At 47.9% G+C, this 18,911-nt stretch overlaps 1 protein-coding gene across 1 annotated transcript; it reads left to right on the forward strand.

Moving 5' to 3' along the window:
- The first annotated feature begins 1,382 nt into the window (after positions 1–1,382).
- cavin2a (caveolae associated protein 2a) lies at positions 1,383–18,422 on the forward strand. The gene is made up of 2 exons (XM_066688384.1): positions 1,383–2,339; positions 13,708–18,422. The coding sequence occupies exons 1-2, from the start codon at positions 1,839–1,841 to the stop codon at positions 14,512–14,514; spliced, it is 1,308 nt and encodes a 435-aa protein (XP_066544481.1). The 5' UTR covers positions 1,383–1,838; the 3' UTR covers positions 14,515–18,422.
- The last annotated feature ends 489 nt before the right edge of the window (positions 18,423–18,911 follow it).

The raw sequence follows: 18,911 nt of genomic DNA on the forward strand, positions 1-18,911 counted from the left end.
CTTGGCACAGCGGCCACTTGGGTGTGTCATGTGCTCACAAACACGGCTGTGCAGGGACCGGAGATTGGTGTCAGCACACAATGCGTGTTTAATGCCTGCTGTTCGGTGGCCTCTGTTGTGTTGCATGTTGGTGGGTGTTCAATGTAAATGTAAATGTAAATGTGATTTCAGTGTGTTGTTGTGCTTTGAAGGTAAACGTTGTCTGACTTTTGTACATGCAGTGTATGTTTTAAACAAAGCGTGGAGAGGCGGAGGTCTCAGCTGTACCTTCTCCAGGGAGGGTCTCTTGCCCGAGGTGAGCAGGTCCACTCCGTTTTCATCTCTGACTCTTTCCAGCCTGGGTCCTGGATTCGGTGCAAAAAAGAGAAAGCAAAAAAGCCTGCAAGTCCGGTTTGCAGATTGTGTTAAAACATTTTTGGAGGCTGAGCGCACTGAGTAAACAAGGCGCTCATAAAGACGACCAGCCCAGTGAGTTTTGCCTTCAAAGGTAATTGGAAAGTTTGACTTTTTATTTTTTCTCCCAGCATATTTGGAAGAGCCGTGGAGGTTTTGAAAGAGACGTATTTCCCTCACTTTTACATTTTAAACTGACAGACAGTACTGGCTTATAAAAACTTGAGTTTTTTTTTGTAACCATCTGTCATCCTGGGTTTTGTGGTCAAACATATTATTTATATCTCATCTCTTTGTGGATTAAACCTGCAATGTTTTTAGATTCCCTCCTTCAGACCTTCAACAGAATTATAATACAGAGATAAAGAAAGGTACTACATTAATACTACAGCTATGGAAAATTATCACACATGTAAGTTTGTAGTAGAGCTGCAGCAACAGACGTGGACTACAAACAAAACTGTTCCAGTCTCTTAAGTTAAGCAACTATAAAAGCCCCTGATTATATTCTTCTGTACACAATTTACAATAATATTAGTGTTTCATTTATAGGTCTTTTAGTTTTTTTATAGCTTGTGGTCTATAGAGATATATTTATCATAATATTATACAACCACACTACTATTATGATTACGATTGTTGCAGCAGTTGGAATCCATCAGTTCACTCCTCCTCCCTCCTCCCTGCGAGATCCTCTCTTTCCAGGGAACAAAACACCTTCCTTCACATCTGCAGCCCCAGCCACTGACACGGTGCTCGGCGCAGCCAACGGCCCGGTGTGGCAGCAGGCCAGGGGGTGGGAGTTTCTCACTGGCACGAATGAAGTCATGACTGAAATATGGTTTTCCACATTTATAGCTTAAAGGCAGGGGGCGGGCAGGGGAGCCGACCTGCTCTGACACAGAGAGCGAGGCGGGGTGGAGAGAGAGGCAGGAGAGAGGGCCGTCCGCGCCTCACCGCTCTGCATAAACACACACACACGCCCAACTGAGCGCGCTCCCTGCTCGGCTGAGCTAGCAGGATGGGTACGGCAACAAGTCACCTCCCACAGGGTGGGGAGGGAGCTTTTTAAGCGCAGGGAGAGGAATGCAGCTGTGCTTTGGACTCCAGTGCAACTGCCTGAACGCAGAGAGAGAGGGAGAACGAGAGAGAGAGAGAGAGAGAGAGACGGCCTGTGGAAAGGGGAGGGGACATTTGACTGTGAAGACGTGAGAAGGAGTTAAGAAGTTAAGAAGTTCTCTCTACAGCGTGCTGGGAACTGTAAACAATAAGAATAATCATTTAAAAAAGTAGAGAGAAGATTATTCACAGGGAAGCAGAAGAGAAAGATTCTCAGAACAGAAGAAGAGACGAGAGAAGAAGAGGAGGGCGGAGGAATTGAGCAGTGAAGGCAAAGACAAAACTGAAGACAGGCCTCGAGGTCAGGGAGCCACCTGAGAGTCACGATGGGTGAAGACGGCGTTCAGGCGGAGCGGAGCATTGCGGTCAGCCCCCACGAGCCCCAGGACCTGGTGGTGCCCAGCCCCAGCCCCACCCAGTCCTCCCCCACCCACAGCCTGCGGCAGCCACGCAAGGGCAGCGGGGCCCTTGGGGAAGCGGCCGGCGAGGGCGGCACGCAGGTCAACGCCATCACGGTGCTGACGCTGCTGGACAAGCTGGTCAACATGCTGGACACGGTGCAGGAGAACCAGATCAAGATGGAGGGGCGGCAGGCGGAGATGGAGACGGCCGTGCGGGGCATCCAGAGCGACATGACCAAGCTGTCCAAGAGCCACACGTCCACCTCCAACACGGTCAGCAAGCTGCTGGAGAAGTCACGCAAGGTCAGCGTGCACATGAAGGAGGTCAAAGACAAGATGGACAAGCAGGCCGTGCAGGTGAAGAAGCTGGAGGCCAACCACGCCCACCTGCTCAAGAGGAACAACTTCAAGGTGCTCATTTTCCAGGTAAGGGGGTCTCCTTTTCTGTAACATAAGGTAACACATGGCCAGGGCAACAAGAACCACAGGTAGGCAGGGAGGGGCAGAGGAAGAAAGAAAGGATGAAACAAAAAGAGAGACCAGGCACCCCAAGCGTTGAGTGAGTTATTGATCTGGTCCGTAGACTTCAGCAGGTTCTGTCCAAGGTGATTGGAAAGTGAAATGTCAAGCACGGCCGTATAAAAGCCTACAGTGCAGACAGCGTGTCGAACTGCGTGGCTGTTGTGCAGCAGCGCCGGTGATGCCGTGTGTGTTTAGTGCGTCCAGTTCAATTTTAAGTGCCTCTGGGGCAGGAGAGCCATGGAAGGGCTCTTTCTCAACAGTGTCTTTGAAGCAGGCAGCGTTTTTCCATGACTGTTGTAAAACTGATGGTGATGTGAGAAGAAGAAAACTGAGAAAGATAAAGGCATTCCCAAAGATAGAAATGCAGTAGAAAATAGGATTGTGGGTATACTTGTTTGTGTGTGTGTGAGAGAGAGAGAGAGAGAGAGAGAGAGAGAGAGAGAGAGAGAGAGAGAGAGAGAGTTTTGCTCTGAATGCGTATTTGAGTCTGAGGGGTGTTGTTTTTGTAGGCATCTACATGAGAAATTATTAAAGATTATTTTATCAAAGACATGAACACAAGTGCAACAGGCAAAATCCTCAGTTACGTGTTTCATTTCGTTGGTACCTAATCTATGTTTTTCAAACGAGGGACACAGAGTCAGGGAGATCTCGCAGCCGCCAGGGTGTAATTATTAGTTACTGTTTAACCTGGGAGGTTGAATTTTGAAACCGAATTTAAAACATAACAAAAGGCAGGGACTGGATGAGTCCTGGAGCAGAGAGTCGCCCTCTGACTGATCTGTAAAAGGTTTTGCATGTGGATTTAGAAAGAAACATACAGACGCTCTCAAGAAACCCTGTGCAGAGAATAGGTGCAGAATAAGCCAAGACATCATCGGGGTATGCTTCCCAAATCTCCATACACAGCTTGTGATACACATTTTCCAGTGGGATCCCACAGATTATTCACCGAAGGTTTATCTGGGAGTGAGACTACTTTTCTTAACCCAGAGCGTGAAGACCAACGAGAAGCTAATTCGTTTTGTTCTGTTTGTTTTCTCTTTGCTCTTCTGTCACGTAGCATCGTCCCCCAGGACCTCTGTCTGGATCTCTCTCTCTCTCTCTCTCTCTCTCTCTCTCTCATTATAATTTAAACGTCAGATTTCGTGTCCTAGTTTCAAAACTTCCTGCACTCTGCAGAAAGGACAGGGGCTGCCGATTCAGGGTTCCTGTTGTTGTGGTACAGCACACCCAGGCATGCTAGGACACAAGGCTGTGTTTGTAGAGAGCCGTGCTATCTCAGAAGGGGCAGTCCTCAAATAGATATAAAGCGATACAGTGCCAAGCAAGGAGAAAAGCACCCGAAACACACACCTGTTGGCCTGGTGCTTCACACGGGACCTGTGTTCAATAACATGTGCACGTTGTGTGGAAACAGGGACCTGCCACCAAACCGAGGAGAGTCTGCTTTGCATAGGATCGGGTTCAGTTTGTGTTCTTTCTAGATGTTATCACTTTCAGCAGTTTATCTGTTTCTCTGTCGCTCCTGACCGTTTCCAGTTAATCATATTTTTTTATTTGCAGTTACACAGTTGTATGGTGCAAAGTCCTGCCGTATCGTTTCATCCGTGTCACTGCCACCTGTCTGAGCCAATCGGGGCAAAGAACAGATGTAAAACAGTGGTAATCAGCTGTAGAAAGGAGCACAAGAGGGAGAAGCTTTGTTGTGCTTCTCTGTGACCCCAAAGGCTCCTGTGACGAGTCACCGAGGAGGGCCAGTGCAGGGGTTTTCAAGCATGCCATAGTCCTTCTCCATCAGAAGAGAATTACAAAAGGAGGCAGGATGTTCGGGCACGGAATTAAAACAACCGCCCCGGTGGAATCCATGCCACGATCCGTCCCCCGTGCACGTCTCCGCTAAAGATCAATTAAGTCATTAACTGTTTTTAGGCTGTAAACTCATGTGCTGGAAGCGACTGGATTGGAAAAGCAAGCGATAATCACTTAGGCCTGATTTGTCTGGGGGGTGCCTCTTCAAAGCTAATTATTATTACAGGAATGTTTCTACAGATTGTGTTAAAAGTAGGTCGAATTTAAGTGTCTGTTACCTTAAACAGCAGGGTTTATGTTATGCAACACAAACAGACATTACTGCAGCCAGCTGTGTAATAATAATAGCATATGTTTTAAATGTAGGGTTTGTGGCATTTAGACACAAATCTCCAAATTCAGATCCAACACCCCTTCTGCAATTCTGAGTAGAAGTTTCTTCAAAATCAATATATATATATTTTAATCTGGAGTAAAGTGTCTTCTCCTGACCTCTATCTGATGAGGCCCCACTGCTGGCTCAGAGACACACATTCCTGCAGTTTTGCAAGGTCTTAGCAGCTTTAATATAAATATCAGAGTGAAAGCAATAAATCCTGAGCGCTGTGAGATGCTGTGTTGTGTTTTGTGTCTGCAGAGAGACACTTGCTGCAGCAGGTAGCGGCGCGTGAAAGAAAGCAGGTTCAGCTGCAAATCAATGACGGAATAAGAACATCAATTAAGCCCCTAATCAGCTTTATTCCTGCAGAGATTCGTCATTCTGCATGTAGAGTTTGAAAGCTGCAGTTGCTTTGAGGTACTGGAGTAAAATTGGCTGGTGTCTTGTTTTATATAGTATACATACACACACACATGTACAGAAAGGGTCTTGTATATATCATATTTTTGAGAAAACACTTTTTTCTTTTACTATACTCCTGTTTCGCAGCGCTGGAGAATATCATTTCAGATCTGTGCTGTACCCAAATAAGGCTCTCTCAGCCCCCAGGGGGAAACGGTCACTGTCCTGTGAAGCCCAAATGACAGCCATGTGGGAGAAACACGATGCTCTCTACTTTGGTTTGTTGTTTTTCCTCTTTCCGGGAGCGTTTTTTTAGGAGACCAGTGACATTCATTTTTATAATAAGCTGCCTTGCTTTCATAATCACGCGCTTAGCATAAATAAAAGAAATGAGAGAAAGAAACAGCCATGGCAGTAAAACAAACCCTGCATTGTGAGGGGAGCGGAGCCGCTGTGAGGGGTGTGTCCGAGCCAGTGCCACAGCTTTCCACCGCGTTCAGGTCGGACGGGTCTCTGCTACACAGAGCGCACAATCCTGCGAGGAGAAATGGAGCCTCTGAAAAGCACAAGAAACCAGCTTCCAGGGTTTTGCATAACAAATCTGTCGTTTAAACTGTGACGATACAGCTGGACTTGCATAAAACATGCTGCTGGGTATAGTGTCATTAATAAAACCATACTGAGCAGATCTCTCCATTGCTTTAAATTTAAGAGGTTTACTCCTCGAGTACTCACACTGCTGACAGTGTACGTTAATCGCTTGTTCACGTTGACAATTAAAAGAATCAACAACCTACTTATCTCCCGCTGTAGGGATTATCAATGCACACAACATACAGATCACGGTTTACAGATCAGACTTTCCGAGCATTTGTTATTCTGTCGCTGCCAGGATGTGGTTAAATCTCCTGTTTCAAGACAAACTAGATTTCCCAGAATGCCACAGTCAGGTGTAAATGGGCGTGGCCAGCGTGCTGACCTATTGCTGACCTGCTCTGGGAATGTGGGGGTCACTGCAGCCCCGCTCCACAGGACTGGGGTAAATACCGGAGGGGCGTGTGAAACGGCAGGGTGGTGGAGGCACACACACACGCACACAGCTGCCCGGGCCGGAGAGCTCGGCTGACCTTGCTGGATCCCAGCCATGCAAACACACACCGAAAAAAACAAGAGGGAGGGAAAAACCCTGCAGGAAGAAGCAGGTTTCGAGGTGTTCATGTTCATGGTTGGCTACTTGCTTCCAGCATTAATGACGAACATTTTCCACAGCCGGGCAAAGGGGAGATTTAAAGCGGCCCATTGTCAGCGTAACGCACTTAGACATACTGTCACGCACCAGTACAGCACTGGGAGAGAGAGAGAGAGAGAGAGAGAGAGAGAGAGAGAGAGAGAGAGAGAGAGAGAGAGAGAGAGAGAGAGAGAGAGAGCAGGAATTCCTCAGAGGGACCCACTGGCTCCTGTACCCAGCTCTGAATATACTCAGAGTCAGTGTGCTTGTCTTAGAGGAATCTAGAGGAAAGGAGACAATTGGTGTGATTTGTCTTCCCAGTTTAACAGTAGTTGGGAGTTCGTTTTCGACTGATGCCCGATCTGCACCTCACTGCCCGCTTGGTTCGCTGATATCTCCACTCCTTGGCAGACGAACAGAACACAGCGAGCGTAGTCAAGGACAAGCAAGAGTGTGTATGCGTGTGCGTGTGCATGTGTGTGTAATGCAGTGGAGCAGCAGTGAGAGATACAGAGAGAATAAATCTCTGGTGGAGTTACAGTGCAGAGTCCAGGCCTGATCTCTCCGTGCCGCCGAGCCCCTACGCTCCTCACAGGAATCAGAGACGCCCAGATCCGCCCTGAGGTCGTGTGTATGTTAATAATGTACAACCTAGGTGGGAATGTGTGCTGTGCGTGGTGTGCAGTGCGGTGCAATGCAGTGTGTTGTGTTGTGCTATGAAAGGCAGTGTTATGTTGTGCTGTGCAGCGCATTGTGTTGTGCTGTACAGAGTGTTGTGTTGTGTTGTGCACTGTGCTTCAGAGGGACAGTGGGAACACGGGGCTAGTTTGAGACGCTCCTCATCTCTGCTCTCCACACTGAGAGCGCAGCGTTTCCTCGCCCTGAAACTGGGCTGCAGCCACACAATCCTCCTGTGGGTCCATGTGAGAGGAGTACAATATCAACGCAACATAAAGCAAACAGGAAGCTCCTGTGTCGGACAGGACAACTATTGTTTGTTGTCAGGCGTTGACTCGGGGGGAGAGAGGGAAGGTGAGGAACGAGTGTCCGAGGGAAGCGTGGAAAGTGTTACAGATCAGTTCCACTCATGTCGTTGGCTCTGGCCCAGAGTGCTGCAGAAAAACAGCCGCTGGGGAAAACAAGATACTTTCCACATGAATCTCATTCAAAATATACAGCAATTATTTTTTGTTTTGGGTCTTTTAAGTCTGCAAAAAAAAAGGAAAAGAAATGCCTGTGTGCTGAAGGTTCCTCCGTGAAGGTGTGTTGATGAGAAGCTGGCAAGGCCAAACAGTGAATATACAGTGTTCGTTGTGGTGCTTTGTTTCTCTGTAGGAGCCAAAAGTAAACAGTGAAGGAAAGGAGGAGAACAGAGAGACAGCGGCTCAGTTAACCACAGTTCACTCGACACACCTGTTCCAGCTGCTCACACATGTACTTGAATTGCGATTCTCTGTAATTAGGGCTTTTGAACTCAGAGATCGTTAAAAGCACAGGCAGGATGCCAGCGCTCAGACGCTCCTGCATGCAAACCTAATCCCAGTCCTGCATACCACGGCATTTACATGACAAGAGCGCATTTGTTTGTGTGGAACTGACGACTGGCGTCTCCGGGGATTGGACATCCGTCAAGTGAGGGACACACTGAAATGCGCCGTTCCCGCAGTGTTGCAGTAGACCGTGATGTGAAACGAAACTCCTGCCGAGGTTTTTGCCGGCACTGATGTGCTGAGAATGTGACCTGAGATGGGTGAGTCTCTGTGCAGCTCTCCCCCCCAACACAAACCTCTCCTCACACACACACGCTTCGGCATCTCTCATCGTAACAAGGATTTTCCTTCCTCATTTCCCTGGCAACCGGGCTGTTTTTACTGGGAAAACAGTCCCCTCTGGGAACGGAAACGTGGCCGTTCTGATGCCAGACGGAGCCCTAGCGAGGAGGGTATTCAAAACAGTTTAAAAACAAAGGCTCACACTGTACAGCAAAGGCCACACACGCCTGATGAATTTATACAGGGACACCACAGGATTTACGGCAATAATCGACGCTTCACACACTCCATCCGAGTTCTGGTGTTAATCGGGTGTTTTCAGGGCCCGGGTGTGGGTTAGGATCGGGGTTACAGGCTTGTGTTGGTATGTGAGTAACATACGAGCTCACCGCCTGTGCCCGTGTAATTCATACATTCATTCATCAGGATCTGTGCCCACTATTTTAAACTTTAACTGTAATAAAGAACCCAAAAAACTGTTTTTCAAGGAGGAGTGTGCTTTCTAGACCTTGCCAAGGCATGTATTCCTTCATCTCACTGTTATAATTCACTCATTTCCATATGAAGATGAACATGAATATGATTAATACAGCCAGTGTAAAGGAGAACAGGACAAAGCTTAAGGCACCGCAGCCTATTAAAGAGACCGAAACGTAACCCACCCAGCTACCGAGGAGATTCACGGACTGAGAGAGATATAATTCATCTCCCTGGGCAATGCGCGTCACACCGCTCCTGATTTGTTCGGGATATAATGACAGGATTAATGAGCTGAAGATACAGGCGGCAGCGAGACTGTTTATACCTAATGCTTTTGATACTGAATTTAAAGCAGGTCACAGAACAACAACCACAACAACAACAAAGCGATGTTCTGCTCCCAGCGCGGCGGACTCGGATTACACATACATCAAAATATCTATGGATCGATTGATTTTTTTATCTTCTTGGTTATTTCGGGAGGTACCCCACCCTGCACTGCCATTGTGCTCAACTTGGTTTATTATTTCCTATACAAAAGCAGCTGCTATAGAATAAAGCTCTCGATCCTACACGGACACAAAAGCGGCCATTGTGCGGCCTTGTGATGCGCAGCCCTCGCAGGCGAGTCTCTCCGAACCTCCAGTTCTGACATTGACAACCTGAAACGGGGGGACAGACCGGGACGGGATGGGGGCCGTGGGGCGGTGTGTGTGTCAATGAATGCGCCGGGAACAATAGATATATGCCCTGCCAAACCTCAAACCCTGGAGCGAACAGGAAAAGAGACAGAGCGCCACTCAGATAACTTCAAGTATTGTGTTGCACTCCCATGAATGTGACACACAGGAGTGTTATCTGCGGGAGGACGGGGACGGCTTGACAGCACTTCTCGGCGTGAGACGGGAAAGTCACTCGGAGACGGGCAGCAGATGTTCTGCGCTTGGTCAGATAGCTCGGCCGTAATGCACGACAGGCACGCCAAATCAGCTGCGGCTGATTACTGCCACGCAAAACTGCTCTATTTATAGGAGCTTGTGCACGGTCCTCATTGTCATCGTTTGCATTGTCTTTTCTTCAAAGGCAAGGGGGTGTTAGTGGCCAGTGTGTGGGTGTTATTTTCTAAGCCTCGCACCGTATTCATCTCCGCATCTCTGTACAGGGCATTATTTGCTATTGCTATAAGGACGAGCATAGAAACCAATTTAAATATCCTTTGAATAACACTTAAAACGAGAGTAGAGGGTTTAAGGAAATATATACTTCCATGTGTGATGCTACGCCTGTTTTGTTTACCTGTATAGCCAACATTTAAAAAACAATATGTTGATGAATTCTCAGTCCATCATCAAGATTTTATCAGTTTACAGTGCAATCAGGTGGGGTGTTTCCCTCGCGCTGTCCTTTGACTACTTCCTGTAGTAAATGGCATGTGACCAGTTCAGTGATGTGTGCAACAATCAGACCAAAGCATTCGTCCTACTTGTGCTCTTCTTCTGAAAGGGGTCGAAGAGCAAAAACAGGAGCTCACCACGCCCCCCGGAACCGGGAAGTCTCTGATCCTACATTCACACACGAGAGAAAGCACAAGAAACAGACAGACAGTAAAGGTTGCCCAGCACCTCTGCTGCCCTGCACATGCTGATGTTGAGCTCAGGAGAGTGTGAGGGCCTCCACAGGGGACCAGGGAAGAGCCACAGTACGTTGTAACTAGTACAGACAGGCCCTCTGTACAGTTTCCACTCCAGCAGGTCTGTGAGAGCGGGGGGGCGGCGCAGGGAGCTGGGGTAATTATCAGGCAGACAATTCATACCCCTGGTGAACTCTCTGTGTTCGCCCTGGTCAGCACAGGGACACCTGCTCCTAGAGTCTCACAGCAAGCACAGGAATGCACGACCCTGCCCAGTTCAGAGAACATAAGGAATACGGTCTTATATGGAAAGGATTTTCTGTCAATAATATTTTGAAAAGGCATAGCAACATACAAATTAAGACAGCAACTCTTCTGGCACATTTTGATTGGCCGTACTTGGGGGGCAGTACACTCTGTTTCTCAGCGCACCCCTCCGCGGAGGAAGCAGGTATGGGGGCCGTGCCCTGTGCATTCCTCAGCTGATAGTGCTACATACCGACCGGCATTCCTGGGAGAGCACAGAACTGCGCTGGCCGGCTCTGCGTTTCCTCAGGGCATCTTAGGAAATCAGATGCGTTAACCAGGAGAAACCCAGGAAACTGCAAATGCATATACAATTAAATAAAAATACTATTTATAAAAAAGACAACTATGGTGGTTGTACGTTGCATGACACAGTGTAGACACAAATGCACCCCATGCAAGTAAGTCTGGGCATAAACTGCAGATACATAAAGCACACAACTGGACAACAGCCCTGCAGGTGTATCTGGGTTTGGATTGTATGCTTTGCAGTTTGTTTTCCTGTGTAGGGGGGTATTTATCTAGGCTTTTATACATGTGTCAGTGCTCATCTCCAGCACGGACAATTTCCTTTAAAACCAAACATTCGGCTGCGTCGCTGATTTTCTCCGCGCTCTGGGGTGGAATGCATTATTCTGTTCAGTTGGGTTGTGAAATTGAATTCTGTCAGCGCCGGCCTGGGGCAGAGACAGGAGAACCAGTTACTCCAAATAGCTGAAACGCTGGCAGTTCAACCGGAAACTCTTCCTAAAGATCGTTTCCCCTGTGGGCTGTGAAACCTTTTTCTTTTTTTGGCATGTTTGTTTGATTTCCCAGCCATGTAGTAAACGAAAGCCTGGGTTCAAGATAGAAACCACGTTGTCAGCAGATAAACAGCAACATTCAGCACCAACCCAACAGCTCTCACAAGAGGACGGGGCATTTTTGTTTTTTTATAGCCGAGCTATTGTATTTATTTTTATTTTTCCAAATTCCTAACAGTGGGAGGGTAAGAGTATTGCTTCTTTAGGAGTCTGCATTCCCAGCTAGAAACATAAAAGCTTATCCCTTTCTTTTCCACCACTCCTTTCTTCTTCCCTTGTCCTTTGTGGCCCGGCGCTCAGCTAAATGAGATACATACCAAGTCCATTTCACTCAGAACCATCTGTTGAACTTCAGATGCATTTTTTTCCAGTTAAAGACTTTAACCCCAGAGTAATGTAAAAAGAACCAACAGTAACTGCATTCTTCTTTCTACAAAAATAGAGACAGATAAATAAACCATGCATGTCTTTGGTGTGCCCAGAGTTCATCACAGACACCCCCACGCCCAGTATGTCCGTCAGAAGTCTGCTGTGAAGATCCTCACTGTAGTTTCCCTGCGAAACTCTCGCCGACTCAACAAGACCCGGCTACTTCACTCTTACTTTGGGTTCAATAACTTTCTTCAGGAACTCTCTCGCGGTTTCGCGGTATACTATCGAAATGCACCGATCGGCCAAGAAAACACAATTACCACAAGAGCAGCTGGGGACCACACCCACATTCTTGTATTATTATCGTCCCCGTGTTCAAAGCAGCAGCTGAGCTAACGAGTCTCAGCAGAGAATTGAGATGTTGAGGAAGGGTCAGATTGTGTGTTTGTGGCTTGTGAAGGATTGGAAACTGTGTGTCTGAGTGGACATGTGTTGGGATTAGGACAAAGCATGGTCAAGGGTGAGTCCAAGATTTTCCAACATGGTATGGACTCTCAGTTACCTCACAGATTTCAATATCCTCTGTCAAATCAATAAATACATAAATACACACATGGATCATGCTTTGTTTGCTGTCATTGCATGTGTTACACTCGAGCCACAAGTAAGTTGACGTTTCAATGGATGTAAGTCAGGCCCTCTTGCTCCAGTCCAGACCAGAGCTCTACTGGGGCACCTGCGCCTTACCTACGTCTCTTCGGGTCATTCCTAGCTCTCCAAAAACATGGAAAAGGTGCTAATTTTAATTTTCCGCTGGGCCCATCACTAGATCAATGTCGATGTAAAGACCACAAAGCACGATAACACTCAAGAACCGGATTTGGTCTTGTCCTGTGGCATGCCCACGGGAAGTGGTCGTGTGGGAGGGATAGAGCTGGGTGCGATTTGGCCATGATGTGTTACAATGTCGGGGCTCGCTGCGGCAGTGAGGTTTTTAATTCTCCTGCGCATTGCTGGCATTCCTGGGGGGGGCTCAGCGCCAGAGCAAACCAGCAGTTCACTGGGTTCCTTCCCTTCCCCTCCCCTGACTTGGAGGATCTCCAAAAGCCAGTGGAAAATCTGAGTGGGGCTTCGTTTTGGCTTCCTTCCCCTCGTCCTCACTGTTCTTTTAACTGCGATGTTGTTCCAGGAGAGGACTGAACAGAGGCAGACAAACAGAGTCTCTGGGGTAGACTTTTTCTTGTATTTATTAAAGTGTACAGAACAACTGCATGAAAAAATCAGCACAGAGGTGATTATGTATTTTATTTATAACCCCTAGAAGTCGTGTCTGCTGAAGCTGTAAAGTACACTAATTTGCAGTTGAGTGTCACTCGGTGCCATTCAGCCATCAGGGACCTTCTCTGTAACCTATGAGTCCAGCTTGTGCTGAGGACAGCCATGTCTGACTCTGCAGAGCTTCACAACAGCATCCCAGCCAGTTCTGCTCTAATCCCGTGGGTCATGCCACCCCCAGCACAATACACACTATAACTGCGAGCCAGCAACACTCCCCGCACAGACATACCATTGTCCTGAGAGGTATTGTTTATCACACAATTGCTGCAGGTTTTTTTTTCTACACACAATCCTCCTAATCGAATGAACTGCAAACGCCTTATTTAGCCGGGACCGAGGTCAACCATGGACTATCTATAGGCAGACCAGGGGCCAACCTGCTTGGTTCTGGAGACAGGCTTTTCAAAAAGGTGTTGAAGGTGCAGGTTTACAGTGGTCTCAACCTTTCTTGCATGCTTGTTCATTGATGTAATATATCTACAGTACATAGTGAGTTTATTTCAGTGAACATTTGCTTGACACAGGCAAAAACGTAAACGTAGGTTCTTCTGATGTTCCAACATTGATATAAGCCCCAACTTTAATCCAACCCCTACTGATTATATATGTAACCTGAAAATAAAGTGTACAAGACAGTCAGGGGATACTACGCTGTGATACTCACTCAGTCATTACTAGTGACCAATATCTTTGCTCAACACTGTGTACAAACATCATGCAATGGTTTACACGATTGCCTCTCTCTTTCAGGAAGAGAACGAGATCCCGTCCAGCGTGTTCGTGAAGGACCCGGTGCCCTACCCCCACGGGACCGAGGGCGAAGAGGAGACACCCTCGGTGGATGCCAACCGCTCCCAGGAGGAGGTGCTGCAGACCGTGAGCCTGTCCTCCGACGAGGAGCTGGGCCACGAGGACGAGGACGAGGAGGTGGTGGAGAGGACCCTGGTGGGGGAGCGGCTGGAGCAGACGCGTGCCCAGAAGATCAAGCGCTCCAGCCTGAAGAAGGTGGACAGCCTGAAGAAGGCCTTCTCCCGGCAGAACATTGAGAAGAAGATGAACAAGATCAGCACCAAGATCGTCTCGCCGGAGAAGCGGGAGAAGATCAAGAAGAGCCTGACCCCCAACCACCAGAAGAACCCCAGCACTAAGAGCTCCTCCTTCAAGGTGGCGCCACTCACCTTCAACGTCAAAAAGGTGCGGGATGGAGAGGGTTCCCCCCAAACCGAGGCCTCCCCGACCGCCCTGGCCTCCATCGAGCTGGGGCCCGTCAGCAGCCCGGACGAGGACGTCCCCTTCACCGAGGTGCACTCCCAGCTGGCCCCCACGCTGGAGGAGATCAAGGCCACGGCGGATTCCCTGGAGAAGGAAGAGGAAGGGGAGGACGAGGCAGAGGAGGAGGAAGAGGAGTTCCACAGCCCCGCCGAGAGCAGCCTGGCGGCTGGAGGCCTGGAGACGGAGTTGACCATCGTGGAGGACGAAGACCCCCAGTACTCCCTCTCCGCCACTCTGCCGCACGAAGAGGCCCACGCCTCCGTGAAGTCGGCCGAGCAGAGCTAAAGCCTGCCTGATGCCACCCTCTGCCTCCATACACTGCCCCCCTCATGCCAGGGTGGTGGATCTGTGCCCTCACGTTCTCCCACAGACTCCCCTGAGCTACAGGCTTTTAACATTCCTTCCATACTAGTCTCTTCAACCTCTGCCCTCCCCTCCCTTCCCACACTCACTCACTCCTTTTCAAACACCAGCCCCAGTGACCCGCTCTTGTCATTTGTATATATCAGGTATTCTTTAACACTCACTGCTGTGGCCTCTCGCCAGATGTTTTTTTTCCTTCATTTATTTTCTTCCTTTATAATGTTGCTGGCTCTTTATATTATACAACGACAGGTGCTTATCTATATGTGTGACACTCTTACCTGTGGCCACAGCCGGCCACAAGACGCAGTGACCTTGATTCAGCAAGGCCGCTGATCTGTATTGAATGCTCTGGTGGTCTCCTGCTGTTGTGCTGCCTGTCTTTCTTGCGAGGGTTGAGATCCAGGGATTTCTGACTCATACCCTCCAGCTGCAAGTTTGTAAGCCGCTCCCCCTCCGTGTTGCAGGGCAGAGCAGCGGTTCAGAGGAAAGCACAGCCACTGAGAGCACAGAGGGGTGGGGGGGAGGTAGGATTAGATGTTGCATTGTTTTACTGTACAACACGACTGCTTAGTGTCAGACACTCTTCTTAAGGTAATGCATGGCGGATGTGAAAGCAGAGAGGGAGGAGAATCACTCAGGCATGTGCACAGAGGCCTAAAGCACCACCCAGAGACAGTATAGTACAGTAGGACCCGCCTGGACTAGTGTTTTCATTGTTGTTGGGGTCATTTTGTTTCTCCACCTCCAAAAGGACTCCTGATTGGCACAGTTTATGCTGGACACATTCCTTAACACTTCAGCTTTGTGCAGAAATACAGAATCAATCACAAACGAGTCTGCGTTTACCTCCGGCAGCCCCAGCAGATAACCCTGAAAACCTCAGTGGTGCCGTATAAAATCTTAATTTGAACACAGAGAGAAAGGGAAAGACAGAGAGAGAGAGTGTAATTTCCCCTGTAATCTTTCTTTTGCTTGAATTGCTCCACGGTAAATTATAGTAAACCTTGAAATCTTTAAATCAATCTTGCTGGTAGTTTTACACCACATTAGACACATCTCTGCTCTGATAAATTATGCAAAAGTAATGAAGTGCACAAACGTGTGTGAAGCAGCGAGTTCAGACGCGCTCCTCTTAATAAGATCAATAAACACACCACAGGGTGTTGCGGGTCCTCCATTCCTCGTAACCCTCGCTGTGCAGAGAGAGAAAACATCTCCCGTGGAGGAGGAATCCTGATTCGTACGATTGCAGTACTGCAGTCGATGCTGTTCGAACACGTTTCTCAATATGATCGAGCACCAGCAAACCTCACAAAGCTCTTACAGCAAAACACTATACAATATGTATGTAATAAATCCCAAATAACTTGAACGGTACACATTCAGCTTCAATAAATGTTTTTTCCTGAAACTTAAGCCGAGCCCTGGTTTTCGCCACGCCCTGCCCGCCTGTGAGTACAATCGTATAATCGGAATCTCACACTTGTTATTTACTCCCAGGCGGCAGCAACTGGGAGGTCCCAGGCGCTCGGGGGGGATTATCGAGATTCTTCACACTGCGTCTGTGTCATACTGGCCGTCTGTGTGTGCAGAGAGAGCAGCGCTGAGCTTTGAGAGACTGGGACAGCGGTTTTCCACCCCGGTCCCGCAGTGTCCCTGGTTTCTCTTCCCACCGAGCACCAGATTCTTCAACCAGACAGTGCTTGAACCTTCTGCGCGTCCTTGAGATTAAAGTATCCGAAAGTGAACATGCACAACAACACAACAAACAGTTGCTTTGTTTTTTTGAGGAGGGATTCCTACACAAGGACGCCGAGTGATAGTGTGCAATCATAAAAGCTAAACATATCTTATAGGGGGGTGGTCTTGCCAGTCAGTCAAGCCTGGCCTTGACCCAACACAGACTTGAAGACACCTCCAGCTCACACACTCGTTATATAAGTGTATACAGGGGGCTTTTCTCTCAGTTATCACCTATTTATAGCACATTTGCACCATCTACGGCCTTGCTTCTGCACAGGGGCCCGGCCGCAGTGGCACTCCATACCTCATTAAGGAGATTAAGTGACAGGAAGCCGGGGGCCCCATCGTGCTTGTCCAGCTGTGAATGGATTATTCATTAAAGCCCCTCAGAAGCACATCTCTATTTTGTGAAGCAGCCCAAGCAGTGAACCACAGCTGTAGACACTACCCTCACTTCCTGCGTGTCTAAAATTCACCGACACCATTACATAGACGTGCATGCGAGACTCGCTGCCCCAAAAAGCTCCCGTTTGAGGTCAGGCACATGTTAAGAGCACATTTCCATGCACATATGGCATTTGACAAATAGCTCCTCTTCAAGGCATTTTTCAAGCCTCGTTTTGCCGTAAAATTGGCGGTGTCCCGAAGTGCAGAAAGAAAGATTTACATATTCGTCCGCAGGTAAGATTGATGGCATAGTTTCCATAAACTCCCGGGCCCCATTGAATACAGGTGTGCTGTTCTCAAACAGGGCCTCTGGGCAGCCGCTCAACAGAGAGGCACCCTCACACGGAGCCGCCCGATTGAGGGAAGAGTGAGAGAGAATGGGGATCTTCAGACAATCAGCACCTTCCTCAGCCGCACATACACGGCAAATTCTGGCCTCCAATGCCACCACTAGCAGATATAGATAGATATCTAAACAGGATATATCTATATACACACACAGTATAGTTCTATATCTCTATATGATGTTGCAGCCTGAGGACTGGTCTCCGGTCTGGTGCCAATGGTTTACTCTTCAGTCAGGTGTGTCCAGAGCAGGTAGTTTTATAGGTCACCATCAATCACCACCTTCTAAAGACTGTGAACACACTCGGTATTGATCTATCATCCATGCGCTGGTCCATGAGGATATTCAGCTAATTGTTCCACATCTCTCTGTTATTGAATAGATGCAATTTGACCTTAATCGGAATTACACATTACACACGAACAGTGACGCACAGAGACGGCTGATCTGGCCTCTTCCAGGCCCAGGGGAGGTAGTGATGTCAGAGAGGATGCCTAGGCCTAAGTGTAGGCCTAAGTGTTTCTCCACAGAAAACCCACACATTCCATCGTTTTGCGTTAATGAAAGCAGACAACGCAGTCGCTGTGCCTTCTGAGAGCAGCGACCCTGTGCTGCTCAGAGACTCACACAGGAGCGTAACAAGAGAGAGGACTTCTAATTAACGACACAGACTCACTGACTTATGCTGATAGTCCTTTCACAGACAGGAGAAACCAGAAACAAGCACTACGGTATTGTAGCCATTTTGTGTGTCTCTGACAAGTACTGGACCAGTGCGGTAAAACCAAACTAGAGCTCGCCCACCGCATGGGTTTTGTCTTAATGTAGTGTAGGGTTTTTGGTTTTGTTTTTTGGGGTTTGCGTGTTTGTTTAATTTTGGGGAGGGCTTAAAAACACACAATACAGACCAACTGTACAAATGCCTGCTGTGTGTCTCGGGTTTAGGGGTTTGATCCAGTGAAGAAAGGTGTATGGTTGATAGATAGATATATATTATATGCATACTTATATATATATATATATATATAAAACTGCCCTTTAAATACTCTGATCCATGACGTGAATGTTTGTCGCCCCCCCCCCATTGCTCACGTTGCAGATGACATAGTAATATATGGAAATATAGGTTCTCTTTAAAATTATCTTTTTACTAATCGTTATCACTAATGCCACACAAGTTCCTTTCCACGGCAGAGAGCTTGTATTCTTGTCCACTGTGATGTATTGTGTCTGTACTCCTTTTTATTAAAACACTTTTTTCAAAAGTAAAGAATAAATCATTTGTAACACATTTGTGTGTCTTTAATATGTATCAGATGTTTACTGCTCTCCATAAGTATTCAAACCGCAGTTTCCTCACACACCCATGAGTAAAACACATCTAGAGGAGTGAGAGGGTTTGGGGTCTGTACGATCTTTCCCACTGAACACACACACGCAGTGGGATAGACGAGAGTAAAGGGTTAAGGGCTCTGGAAACACTTTTTCTTGGTTTCAATGTCAGAGAATCGGAGGAAAAAACCCTCCCTCAACCTCCTGGCGCACACACACCCCTTAACGACAACTTTAATCAACAAGCAGATTCATCCACCGTGCTGCGGCCAATTTTAACTTGTCACTTGCACCTCTAAAACGTAACGAAGGGCAACCAATTCCCCAGCGGCATCACAGGCTGTTCCCATGAGGGTGAAGAAGCTTTATTCCACAAGACCGCAGTAAACCTCCGGGATCACATCCACCGAAGCAATTTCACATCATCACACTCGAGTGAGCCGCTCTG

This window comes from Amia ocellicauda, chromosome 16, assembly GCF_036373705.1.
Source record: "Amia ocellicauda isolate fAmiCal2 chromosome 16, fAmiCal2.hap1, whole genome shotgun sequence".
Lineage (NCBI taxonomy): Eukaryota > Metazoa > Chordata > Actinopteri > Amiiformes > Amiidae > Amia > Amia ocellicauda.

Bases quoted from the DNA above. Each gene is read 5' to 3' on its own strand.
- cavin2a (XM_066688384.1), top strand. From the start codon at position 1,839: ATGGGTGAAGACGGCGTTCAGGCGGAGCGGAGCATTGCGGTCAGCCCC. The intron at 2,340-13,707 runs GTAAGGGGGTCT...TCTCTCTTTCAG, and splicing joins TCAAGGTGCTCATTTTCCAG to GAAGAGAACGAGATCCCGTC.